Raw genomic sequence first — 13,920 nt, forward strand, 5'->3', positions numbered from 1 at the left:
TTTATATTTCCTTAATAAAAGGTAAAAAGAATTGAAAGAAACATAAATTGACTTATAAAGAGACATACATTTTCAAATCTCTTGGAAAGCAAATATCAGTTTATTTTCATTCGAAATATATTGTAAAATTTGTGAGGGTTCATTCCCTTGGATCATGTAGGTTCATGTTTCAGAGATAACGATGTGTGGGCAGTATGAAAGAAAGCAAAATTTGAAAATGATGAGATACGGTCTCCTGAGTTAAAAACATACGAGCGTGAAACCAAACTACCTATACTCAGACCAGTTATCTGCTTTTGTTTCAGGTGTTACTACTTCAGTTTCCTCTTCCTCGTGTGTAAAGTGGGCATTACAATATGGTTTTTACATAAAGGTCTAGCAAGATCAAATGAGACCAATAAACATCTCATTGTACCCTCTCTACCCATTTTTAGTATTTGAATTGTTAATATAACTATGAAGATTATTCTGCAACCTAGAAGGGACTTTAAGTGACAAATTATTAAAGTAAGATTAAAAAATACAAACTATTTTTCTGTCAGCTTTGGGACAACAATGTGGACTATTCCATGGGTCCCATCTTTCTATAGACAATGGATTTGAGAGAAGGGAAATATGCCTTTCCCGCATATATTTCTTTCTGTTCTCCATCTCATTCCCAGAATCACATTATGCTAACAATCACTATTTTGGCAACTAAACCTCTTCACAAGACAGTAAAGTATAAAATTACTACTCATAGGAGCAGCAACTTGAATTTAACTCTTTTCTCTGCTTTCCTATGCAGAAGCCTTGGAAAGATATGGCTCAGATAAATTGCACCCACGTAAAGGATTTTATTCTCACGGGCCTCACAGATCGAAAGGAATTAAAGACGCCCTTCTTTGTGGTTTTCTTATCTATCTACCTCTTCACAGTAGTTGGTAACCTCGGCTTGATCCTAGTCATTAGAACAGACTCAAGACTCAACACACCGATGTACTTCTTTCTTAGCAACCTGGCGTTTGTTGACTTTTGCTACTCTTCTGTCATTACACCCAAAATGCTTGGGAATTTCTTGTACAAACAAAATGTTATCTCCTTCAATGCATGTGCTGCTCAATTAGGCTGTTTCCTGGCCTTCATGACTGCTGAATGCTTGCTACTGGCTTCCATGGCCTATGACAGATACGTGGCCATTTGTAACCCTCTCCTCTACCTGGTTGTCATGTCCCCAGGAATCTGCATTCAGCTTGTGGTTGTCCCCTACAGCTATAGCTTCCTGGTTGCACTATTTCATACTATCCTCACATTTCGCCTCTCTTATTGCCACTCCAATGTCATCAATCATTTCTATTGTGATGACATGCCTCTCCTCAGGCTAACATGCTCAGACACTCACTCCAAACAGCTATGGATCTTTGTCTGTGCTGGGATCATGTTCATTTCTTCCCTTCTGGTCGTCTTTGTCTCCTACACGTACATTATTTCTGCCATCCTGAGGATGCGCTCAGCTGAGGGCAGGCGCAAGGCTTTCTCCACATGTGGCTCTCACATGCTGGCGGTCACCATATTCTATGGGACCCTTATCTTTATGTACTTACAGCCAAGCTCAAACCATTCCCTAGACACGGATAAGATGGCCTCAGTCTTCTATACAGTGATCATTCCTATGTTGAACCCTTTGATCTACAGCCTTAGGAACAAGGAGGTGAAAGATGCTCTGAAGAAAGTCATTGTCAATAGAAACCAGGCTTTGGTGTTCATTAAATTAAGGAAGTAACTTGAGTAAATCTAAACAGGCTTTTCTTCATGGTCTGCTCTTTAAAAACTATCAGAATGTCTGTTTTTAATATGCAACTTCTGCATATGTGTTCACTGTAGAATGAAATTTTCAAAATATTTTCATTTAAAATGAGATTTTAGATGTGAAAACAACTGTAAGAATTTATACCCATTCTCATTTTGTAATGGAAAATGTATTAAGAATAATTAATTTTTGGTCCATAGAGAAGTACTGATTTTCTCAATTCTCAAATAAATGAAAAAGCCTCTAATTATCTACATAACTAGTTGCAGGCAACACATGGACAAAAGTTCAGACTTTTCACCTCTCGGAAATTCCCAGTTCAGAAATCTTTGGCTACATTACCAGTATCCCACATAAAAAGCAATGATACATGGTATAAATATTCTTTTTCTGACTTGCTAATTTCTTAGAAAAAATATGACAATATAAAGCTGTTCCATATTATAATTTAGCATACTGCATTTATTAAAAAGAATAGTACTACATCCTAACTTTACTTTGTGACTGATTTAACACAACTTTCTACTGACCTGTAAGCCTGGCTTGGTCCCAAAAGACTCTTTTTGTAAAGAGCAGTAAACTGCTTTTTTTTAAGCCTATGAGAGCTCACTATATTTTTTCCAATTATCTAAATTAAAAAATAATAATAATTAGGCAGTTCAGGGATAGCATCCCAAGGGCATCATCCATTCCATATAAATTCCATATAAATATACTTAAAATAATGGAAACATCATAAACATTTGGCCAGTAGCAAGGATCATAGGATTCATAGTGGGCAAACCTTCAGTAAGTTGGTCCTTGTTAATCAAGGTATAGCTTAAAACAAAAGGAACCCATTGGACAATGTAGCCTGTATGTGGGCTTTCACTAGCTTATCAATTAAATGAGGACAATGATACTCATTTTGGAGTCTTCTTAAGGATTAAACAACATGAAAAGGGTAACCGTCAATAATGGGTACTTGTATATCTTCCTTCCTTCTATGAACCTAAAGACCTGAGTTCTAGTTCCAGCTGTACTGATGAACTTGAGGGGGCAATATATAAATAAGGATTACCACACACAACTGATAACTGTGATATAGATACATAGATATAGATACAGATGTATAGATTCTATAATATCTATATACAGATATTACATATAATATACAATAGATATAGATATAGATATGCATGCATCTGTTTCAAATAAATGCAACAATAATTTTATAATGTTTAATGACATAGAGAATGATTTTTAGTTTGCCACTCATGCAAATCATTAAATATTTTTTTTCAGTCTAGGGCTCATATTAATGCTTAATGACAAAAAACTAGGATGTTATTAAGAGCTAGAGAGAGATCATATTTAAACTTGCCTTAGGTCAGGGTTCACTTTTGATCTTACTATACATTTTGATGGATCATAGAGATACAGGGCTACTCTGATCCAAGGTTCTCAAAAGTTTCTTCCTTATCTTTTCATGAAACACATTCATCTACTATTTGAACATTTCAGTGGCTCCCTGTTTTTGTTTTGTTTTGTTTTGTTTTTTGTTTTACAAAACTCCTGCAGCAGACTGTGAGTCCATATTCTATATACCAAAAGCCTATCATTAACATCTTTGACTTCACAATCTCCTGCCTTGGCAAGCTGGTGCGTTCACTGTGCCACCACTGTGCTATTAAAAAGCATGGATTGAGGGAGCTAACTAGCTCAGTCAGTAGAGCATGTAACTCTTAATCTCATGGTTGTGAGTTCGGATCCCCATGTTGGGTGTAGAGTATACTAAAACAGAACCAAACAAAAAAAACAAAACAAAACAAAACAAACACGGATTCTTTGTAGTCTACAAACCCAAATGTGAATAGTGGGTCTAACATTTGCTGAATGAAAAGATCTTAGACAATTTAGTATGCTTACATATGCCTCAGTTTCCTCAGCAGTTAAGAAGATGAAAAAAGTATTGATGAATCAATCTATTACCATAGGATTTTAAAAGGCAAAGGATAAAAAAAATTCAGAATAAAAACCTTTTTAAACTGGCAATATTTAGATTTCCTACTCTTCTTTTTAAAATGTTAAACATTCAGAAAACTATATAAAGTGAAATTTAAGAACTTCAGATTAAAAGTGAAGATTTGTCATATAATTTTAATATGAGGAAAAATAGTTACCATGATTTTCACTTAGAATTTGATGATTTTGTAAATTAGTTTTGTCCTCTTTGAGGAGAAGTGTTTTTAATTTGTTAACAAATTATTCCACCGTGGCAACATATTATAATGAAATATTTCCCCCCAAAATGTGGGATTATGAAGGTATTTATAGTGGTAAATGATTAGAAACACTTCACACATCCAAATGGGCACCAGATAAACACAAATTACAGGAATAACTAATATGAAAAATTAAGTTGTCAGTCCTTAGAAACATGGAATGCATGGTAAAATGGAAACGTACATTTGAAATTGAAATCAAGTTTAATGAAGTAGTGTATAGTGCGAAATGTAAAGGATGGTCAAAATGAATAGGAAGGAAGAAAAGGCCACAATACCATCTCACAGATATAACCACTGTTAACATTGCGATATCTATGGTTTGCATAGTTTTCCTCCGTGTGTGAAGGATCTGTAGGTCATTATGTGATGTGTGTCTACAGAAATCACTTATGACTATATAACCTGTTTAGCACACTGCCCTCTTTTAACATTGTGAACACTTGTCAATATCACAGGGGGCGCCGGAGTGGCTCAGTCCGTTGAACGTCTGACTTTGGCTCAGGTCCTGATCTCACTCACAGTCGGTGGGTTTGAGCCCCGCATGGGGCTCTGTGCTGACAGCTCAGAGCCTGGAGCCTGTTTTGGATTCTGTGTCTCCCTCTCTCTGCCCCTCCCACACTGACCCTCTGTCTCTCAAAAATGAATAAATGTTAAAAAAATTTAAAAAAAATAATAAATCCAGGTTTGTTTCAACTTTTGAATGGCTACCTAATATTTTACTGAGATGTGCAGTAACTGAGTAACTATCAGAGTATTGACAACTTTCGTGTTTTGGGAAGTAAAAATGAAACCATTCATATACTTGCATACTTTTATTATTCCACTAATTGCCTAGCACTAAAACCATTGTATCAATCAATGGCAGGACTAATTTAAAAAATTTTGATGCTTACTATTACACTACCTTCTAGAAAGATGAACACAAATTTCACCTCCCTTGGTTGTGCAAGGCTATATTTGTTTGCTCACATCTTTACCAACCGCGGATAGTATCATCTTTTAATTTGGTCAACCAAACAAACAATTTATTGCTGGCTGATTCTTTCATATTTGGTAAAATGAACTTTTTCTCTTTGAAATTAATCAATATAAGCATATGAGTGTAAGTGACACTTATAATTATAGATAGAAATGCATTATGAAAAGAGACTCATCATTGATTTGAGTATTTCTTTAGCATATGGTATAATATGCATGTGTTTTATTAAATGATATTTTCTATGATTTTGCTTATAATACCAACTTATTTTTGTATAACTACCACTCTCTCTTAACAGCTTGCAAAAGCTGTAATCTGAATTTATTTCCCAACTCCAGGTTCCGTGACTTTAACTTTGTAGCCTGAAGTCAGCAATAGTCGGAATATTTATACCTCAGAAATCAGAAAAACAACAGATGCTATAAATCTGTTTGAACGCCAGTTGACAAACATTCACTGGTCTGGCAGAGTCCCACTCTATTTTACATTCTATAGCTTATAACACAGTTTACTATTTGTAGGGATAAATAAGTCTTCATTACATTTTAGAGAAATGTCCAGGGGCACCTGAGCGGCTCTCTTGGTTAAGCATATGACCAATTTTAGCTCAGGTCACGATCTCATGGTTTGTGAGCTTGAGCCCCACAGTTGGGCTCTACATTGGTGGTACAGAGCCTACTTGGGATTCTTTCTCTCTCTTTCTCTGTGTGTGTGTGTGTGTGTGTGTGTGTGTGTGTGTCTGTCCCCTGCTCACACTCTATCAAAGGAAGAAAGAAAGAAAGAAAGAAAGAAAGAAAGAAAGAAAGAAAGAAAATGAAAGAAAGGAAGAAAGGAAGAAAGAAAGAAAACTCCAGACTGTTCTTATAGCTTTATTTAGTAGATTTATGGGTTACCCACCATGCATTACATATCTGAGTTAACTTGTAAGGCTTTTCTCCTTTCCCAAATACCATTCAACTAATAAATATGTGAAACTATGAATTTATTGAGCTCAAACGTAAACAACAGGAACATATAAGGCGAACACTGTGCGAGGTTAAATATTAAATTAAACACTAGGCTTTAAATTTATTATTTAAAATGAAATCTTAAAAACTATATTTTCACATTTATTGAAAGTTACATTTTTTATTATAGCATCATTTTCATTATATTTATAACAGAAGACTTTTCCACAATCATAATAAATATATATTTCCAATGAACTGGTACAGATACAATATCGTGTACTTTATAAGTAATATTTTTACCCCTTCCTTTATTGCATTGGCTAGCATACTAAGAATAATGTCTAGTCAGATTTATAATTGTTTTCTTGGTGGAGTTGAAATGTTTAGTATTTAATCTTAATATATTACTCTGAAATGTGCCCCCATTTCTTTTATCGTTGATAAAATGATATGCCTATAATACTGGGTTTTCATTGTATATGAGATTCCACATTTTAATTCAAGACATTCGTCTTCAACAATTCCCTACATCACTAAACATGTTAGAATTTCTGCCTGGAGCAAATCTGTTGAAGTTAAAAACAGGTGGTATTGAAACCTGAGAATGGCCCACAGGACCAGTGAGGATTATCTTTCCAATCCGGTCACCATAAAATAAGTATGAGTTAAGTTCTTAATGGCAGAAGTGGAAGATTATCCAGCATGAATGTTCCACAGATAAGAATATGAAATGCTTCTACACGTATTCCATGGCTGAAAGCAATAATTCGGAAGTGACTGAATTCATCCTCTTGGGACTCACACAAAGTCCAGAGCTTTGAGCCCTTCTTTTCGGGATCTTGCTAGTGATCTACTTAATTAGTGTCATAGGTAATCTTGGGTTAATTATGCTAATTTATACCCGTTCTCAGCTTCACACACCCATGTATTCTTTTCTCAGCAATCTAGCTTTTGTTGCTTTTTGCTACACCTCCTCTGTCACCCCTAACACCCTGGTGAACTTCCTCTAAGAAATTAAGAGAATATCCTTACCTGCTTGTACCACTCAGTTGTGTTGCTTTATCATGTTTGTGGTCTGTGAAGTGTATATGCTCTCAATCATGGCGTATGATAGGTATGTAGCCATTTCTAAACCTTTACTCTATACCGTTATCATGAACAGAAGGGTCTGTATTCAAATGGTGGTCACTACACATTTGTATGGCTTTTCTGTGGGACTCCTCCAGGCAATTCTGACATTCCACTTACTTTTCTGTAATTCAAACATAATAAATCACTTCTACTGTGATGATGTTCCCTGGTTGGTCTGGCCTGCCGTAAAACCCATTATAAAGATATCAAAGAACTGATATTGTTCACACTTGCTGCTTTCAATACCCTTTTCTCTCTCTTTATCGTCCTCATCTCCTGCATAGTCATTCTATTTGCCATTCTGAGGATTAATTCAACAGAAGGCCGACAAAAGGCATTTTCTACTTGTGCCTCCCACCTGATTTCGTCACCATATTTTATGGTACCGTCATCTTCATGTATATGCAGCCGAAACAAGCCATTCTCTGGATACTAACAAAATAGCTTCTGTTTTCTATGTTGTGGTAATCCCCACGATGAATCCTTTAATATACAGCCTGAGGAACCAGGAAGTCAAAATGCTTTGAAGAGAATTATAGAAAAGGTTTGCTTTACTATAAAATAAAAGACCTATGGTCTAACTGAAAGCCCTCAGAGTCGGGATGCGAAACAAAAACAAAAACAAAAGAAACAACGTTAAAAAAAACAGTTCTCGGGTGTTCTGCATTAGCATACTATTAGTAACATGCTTTCCTATAGATATAGAGTGTACAGTAATTTTCTGATTTTATTTTCTATTATTATGAAAATTATGACTCCCGAAATTATTGAAAGATAAGAAAATAAAATGAATTCAATTGTAAATAGTGGGTTAAATTTAGTTCCATAGATCATTGAAAATAAATTTCTTTTCCATAGAGGAATTTTTCCATAGAGGAACACTCCAACTCATGGCATTGGTAAAAACCACATCTATTTCAGATCACTAAAGCAATTAAAGTTATTAACATTACCTAAAAAATACACACGCACACACACACACACATGTACGTGCACATGCACACACACACACACACGTACATGCACATGCATGCACACACACACGTACTCCCAGTAAGATGAATCTGAAAAAAATTGTTGGTTCTGATGACCTTACAGGGACAATGACATCAATGCTGGTGGAACACCTAAATGACTAAAAGAGAGGGGAGGCCTGGGCAGCTAAGTCAGTTAAGTCTGACTTCAGCTAAGATCATGATCTCACCATTCCTGAGTTCGATCCCTGAGTCAGGCTCTGTGCTGACAACTTAGAGCCTGGAGCCTGCTTCAGATTCTGTTATCTCCCTCTCTCTCTGCCCCCCCCCACTCACACTCTGTCTCTCAAAAATAAAATAAAAGCATAAAAAATAATTTAAAAAAAGACTAAAAGAGCAAACTCAAATTTTTGCAAATGAGACAAGTCCTTCAGAGCAGAATAAGGTCTGTGGTTTAAATAGTAATGCTGTGCCAATGTTAACTTGCCTGTTTTTATAATAGGACCATCGTCATTTAAGAATACCCCTGCTTTTAGTAAATATAGACAAATAAGTATATATGAAAATGAAGCATTACGTCTTCAACTGGTTATTAAACAGTTAAGGATAAAAAGTGTGGTAAAATGTTAACATTTGGGGAAATCTGGGTCAAGCATGTACAAGAATTCTTCGTAAAATGTAAGCATCTTTTCTGTAATTCTGAAATTATGTCAAAATAAAAAGTTAAAATGAAAAAAAGACCTCAGAATTTATTATTTAATTTTAGTCTTTAGTTGATTGGTATCTTTTAACACATTTCTCATTTTGGTGTTTCAGTTTCAGATTCTTTGTAAATCTTATAAAACTCTAACTTTGTGCCAATAATACAAACATTTTGATGGAAGTTTATTCATTTTAAGAGTGGGAAGAGAAAACTTTATTAATGACCTTCTGATTTGGAGACCTCTGTATTCTGGCCAAGAGAAAAATTACCCATTAAATTCACACACAGCTGCCACTTTTAATCAGTCGGCAACAGGCCATTGCAAAATTTTGTCACATGCAGTATGTCGAGGAAGACAAGCAAATTTCATGCTCGTGAATATATTTCATGCTTCATTTTTTATAAAGTAAACTTCTTGCTCAGAAGCTATGTTGCTCAGAATATTTTAATAGTAAAGACAACACTCCCCTAACTTGCCTGTTTTATCAGAAGCATGGCGAGCAGGAAAGGGAAATCCCTAATCACAATAAGGGTCCATTCTGGTGATGACACACTGTTGTTTCTTCTATATTTGAAGTGGCTAATAGAACAAGTTTGCCACTAGAAGCCTGGCTGGCTCCTGTGTGGACATTGTCAAACTGGACACAGAGTTTATTCTCTACTATTGACAGGTTGAGTACCGAGTGGTGCATGTACAGGAATCAGCCAAAGAGAATACAGAGTCTTTTACTGAGCCAAAGAATGACCACTATCCATCCTGCCATGGCTACCTTATTTAAGAGCGCATCGCATCAGGATGCAGGTGGCTCAGTATAACAATGGACTACATGCTCAGTATTATGTTTATAGTTGCTGACTATGAAACAGCTTCTCTGGTAAAAGTAACTTAAGTGACTATTCCATGAACATATATACCTCCCCGCATCGGTACATTCAGAAAAATCTCTCCCCATATCGCTTATCTAGAACTACTTGTGTGAAGTTTTTATTTTCTTACTTCCAAATCCCTGATCCTCAAGCCAAACTTTTAGCCACTACTCATGAAGTACAGTCATACTTCTGGATATCCCTTCTGTGGGGAAAGTCAACAACCAAGTGCATTGCTTGGAATTAAGTTCTTACAGGGCGTTTTTCTTCTCCAATGTCTTTTATGGCTACCCTTGAATAGAGCTATATAACTGTCAAAGAATGTCAAGGGTGTGAAATTTTGTCCCACTTCTAGCCAACAAGTTAGTCTTCTATAGTTCACAGATTCTGGCACAAGACCCAAGACACCAAAGTGACAGAGGACTTTACTACTCATGACTCAGCAAGCTCCATGAGTTCCATGTTTGTATCTGTTACCCTTGTCCCCCAAAGTCTCAAGCGGATGTTGTAGAGCAGCCCAGGTTGATGGTGGACACGAAGCAAGATTATGTCACTGCCGAGAAACCCTGAACTCAGGGTTTTGTATAGTGTTGTGTAATGTAAAGAAGACTGCTTAAAATATTCCCCGAAGGGAGAAATTATCTTTAATAAGTTGCACAGTAAAACAAAACTTTCCTCCCCTCAAAGAAAGACATCATTTCTATTTTCCAAAGTTATTTCATACATAAACATGCTTACACAATATTCTGGAATAAAGGGTGTCTGCTTAAAAGACAGTCAGAAACAGGGGCGCCTGGGTGACTCGGTCGGTTAAGTGTCCAACTGTGGCTCAGGTCATGATCTCATGCTTCATGAGTTCGAGTCCTGTATCAGGCTCTATGCTGACAGCTCAGAGCCTGGATGCTTTGGATTCTGTCTCCCTCTCTCTCTACCCTCCTCTGCTTACAGTCCATCTTTCTCTCTCAAAAATAAATAAACATTAAAAAGTAAAAATAAATAAAAGACAGAAACATAAGAAACGCATGAAGAATTGTCTGTCTACATCCACCCTTCATTTCTACATGGGCTTGGCTTCTGGACAATTTACCCAAGAATATGCCGTTTCATAGCCAATCTGACAGGGGTTGAAACCAAATATGTTCAAATTTCCCAATACAGTTTAATTAAGGTAACTCTCAACAGGACTCCAAGAAACAGGATAAGGTCAACCTGTGGTATTAGTCGCAACCAGACTTATCAGAATCCCAGACACAGGCAGGTGAACGAACCCCATTAATCATGGTATTTTGAGAAAAGTAGGTGTCTTTCTCCTGATGCTTCTGCAATGACTTGTCCCCTTATCCCAACACATTAATTCAGGTACAGCAGGATGTACTAGTAATTGCATGGACTCCATCTTAACCCATTTGGATAAAGTCTAAGACGAATTTATCAGCAATCGCTATTTGCTTCCACTATTTACGGCCACAAAGAAGGATGTCTTGAATTTACCAGCAGGCGGTCTAATTTACCATTTAAACAGCTAGGCCATCGCCAATAGCCCAAGAACCAGACACATAACATATATACCAAGGTTCATCAAGGGAAGTATTATTCAGAATTAGTATCTTGAGCTCTGCTTACTGAGCACAGTAACCTCATCTGTTTTCTGTTCTGCTTAGGTGCTGCTGAGGCTAAACGGCCACTGCAGCCCTGTGGACACAACCGGTTTTCAACTAAAGCACATTTAGTTAGAGAGGTTCATTAGTTTCCGTGGCGTGACTACAACAAAGTATCAACTGACCTATGATTGGTGTGCCTTTGGTCTCCTAGAGACTAGAGAGGAAGATGCACATTCTTTTAAATTAATCTTTGCAGTTGTACTGAAATATCAATCATAACCACAATTTGAGACACTAATCTCAGAAGAAAGGTTTCAATGTGACTAATTGGGAAATTCATTTTTGTCTGATGGCTTTCAAAAGCTGCTACTAAATAGAAGACCATGAACTGGATGTTTATTTTTTTAAAAAAATCATAATTTTACTATGAAACCAATGTGACACAAATTAAAGCAGAGATAGCAATTAATCAAACTGTTTTCCCAAAAGAGATAATTAAAATGTTCTTCTACCCTAGATTCTTTCATTAACTAATAACCTAGAAAGTGATATACCATTTCAAGGGAAATAACTTTGTCCCTAAACCCTAAATATAAAATAATTGTCTGCTCTTGAATATATATAATTATATTGTTTTTCAATGTTTGCTAAAAATAATTTAATACCCAAAAAAAGCTTCCTGGGGGACCACACACACATAATAGAAAGTTATCTCATAATATCCAGGTAATTTTAAATTTTACTGGCTTCACAAAGATTTCTTTCGGGTGCACGGGTACACTAGACTGGACTACTTGAGGGTTTGCGGTTGAACTGAATAGCAGTGTATTGAATATTGAAAAATATCAGATCATAGGAAAAATATGTTCTATCTTAGTGAGAAAGCCTTTGGACTTATATATCTATAGCTTTTATTCACTTAATCATTGAAAAGAGTTACTGATCATCTTCTTTGTATTAGATACTATAAAAGGTAGGTGATTCGCTTGGGCACAAAATACAAATATTAGTGCTTAACAATATCAGTTTCAAGTTTAGGATGTGTTACAGACATGTTAACCGTTGGTTACCATATAGTGTGGCAAGTGCTACAAAGAAGAAATCAATGGATGAAAAACCTATAGATGGGAGACACTTATTCTACCCTGAAAAGTCAGGAAAGCCTCCTAGAAGAAGAAGCACAACAGGGTACTGGAAGTTTAGTGGGAGGAAAGTCAGACAAAGGGAATGATGGCAAAGGGAAAGTGTTCTGTGCAGAGATTAGAAACGTGTATAAAATTGGGGCACCTGGGTGGCTCACTCAGTCAAGGGTCCGGCTTCCGCTCAGGTCATGATCTCATGGCTCTTGGGTTTGAGCCCCGCGGCGGACTCTGTGCTGACAGTTAAGAACCTGGAGCCTGCTTCGGATTCTGTGCCTCCCTCTCTCTCTGCCCCCCACTTCTCTCTCTCTCTCTCTCTCTCTCTCTCTCTCTCTCTCTCTTTCTCTCTCTCTCTCTCAAAAATAAATAGACATTTTTAAACAAGTGTATAAAACTCTGGCTTACATTCGAATAGCAATGGTGGCTTGGAATACCTGTGACATAAACACTATAGGAAGAGAACCACAAAAGATGAGCCTGATCTGAGATGTAGGAACTGGATTTTCAAGAGTTATGTCAGCCATGTGGAAGAAAGGCTTTTACCTTGAGAAGAATAGGAAGACATTGAAGAAGCACACCAGGAGAACATAAAAATGAAGTTCGTGTCTATAAAAGTTTACATACGCCAAACTGTGAGGAACAGAGAGACACAGGAAAGATTGGAGGCAAGAATAAAAATTCAGGGTCAGTTGTAACCAAATAACAAGTCATTGTGGTTGGATCAAGGAACCGATATCAGTGAAAAGATATGTAAAGTGTGTAAAGTATGAAATAGGTATCAGGGACAAATTGAATATTGGCATGGGAAATAGGAAAGCAAAGTAAAAGATAATTGGTCTGATTTGGAAAACTGAATGGATAATGGCACTGTTAGTTGAAGATGTAAAATATATACTTCAGGTCTGAGTATTAGGTTCAATGCGCAGAGATACCAAGTTATTTTCTACATGTGATACTCTTGATGACCGTCTAGAATATATAAGTGGGAATTTCTGGGAGGCATTTAGATGTATATAGAACATAGAAAATAAATGAGGGATAGAAATACCTATTTGTGCTTAAGCAATGTATAGGTGTCTACTGAGAACATAGGATTGGATAAAATCACCGAACACGAAGGTATAAAAGGGAAAGGCTCAAGGCTTTGATGAAAGCATGAATAACATGTTGTCTAAATAGAAGCAGAGACTCCAAGGTAGAAAATCAGAATGGACAAATAATAAACACAGAGACTGCTCTGTTTGGGAAACCAAAGGTGTATTCAATAGGGGTCAGTGCTACAAAGCTGCCAAGGTAAAAAGAGCTTTATTGGATTTGGGAATAGGGAAGATGATAGTAAACTTGATGAGGGGATTCCTCGGTTTAATGGAAAAGGAAGGTAGGTTATATTTGGTTAAGTCATAAATACGATTGAGAAATCAGGGGTAGATGCTTTTCCTAAGGTATATGGTTGAAAAGTGCTAAAGAGGAGAGAAAAAATAAAATAGTAACCCACATAAAGTTTCCAAGTGGATATTAAT

At 36.4% G+C, this 13,920-nt stretch overlaps 1 protein-coding gene and 1 pseudogene across 1 annotated transcript; both read left to right on the forward strand.

Moving 5' to 3' along the window:
• The first annotated feature begins 802 nt into the window (after positions 1-802).
• LOC125176695 (olfactory receptor 1044) lies at positions 803-1,762 on the forward strand. The gene has a single exon (XM_047878487.1). It carries the CDS (start codon positions 803-805, stop codon positions 1,760-1,762), a length of 960 nt encoding a protein of 319 aa, XP_047734443.1.
• Positions 1,763-6,725: 4,963 nt separating this feature from the next.
• LOC125146834 (olfactory receptor 5AL1-like) lies at positions 6,726-7,681 on the forward strand (annotated as a pseudogene).
• The last annotated feature ends 6,239 nt before the right edge of the window (positions 7,682-13,920 follow it).

This window comes from Prionailurus viverrinus, chromosome D1 (genome assembly GCF_022837055.1).
Source record: "Prionailurus viverrinus isolate Anna chromosome D1, UM_Priviv_1.0, whole genome shotgun sequence".
Lineage (NCBI taxonomy): Eukaryota > Metazoa > Chordata > Mammalia > Carnivora > Felidae > Prionailurus > Prionailurus viverrinus.

Bases quoted from the DNA above. Each gene is read 5' to 3' on its own strand.
- LOC125176695 (XM_047878487.1), top strand. From the start codon at position 803: ATGGCTCAGATAAATTGCACCCACGTAAAGGATTTTATTCTCACGGGC.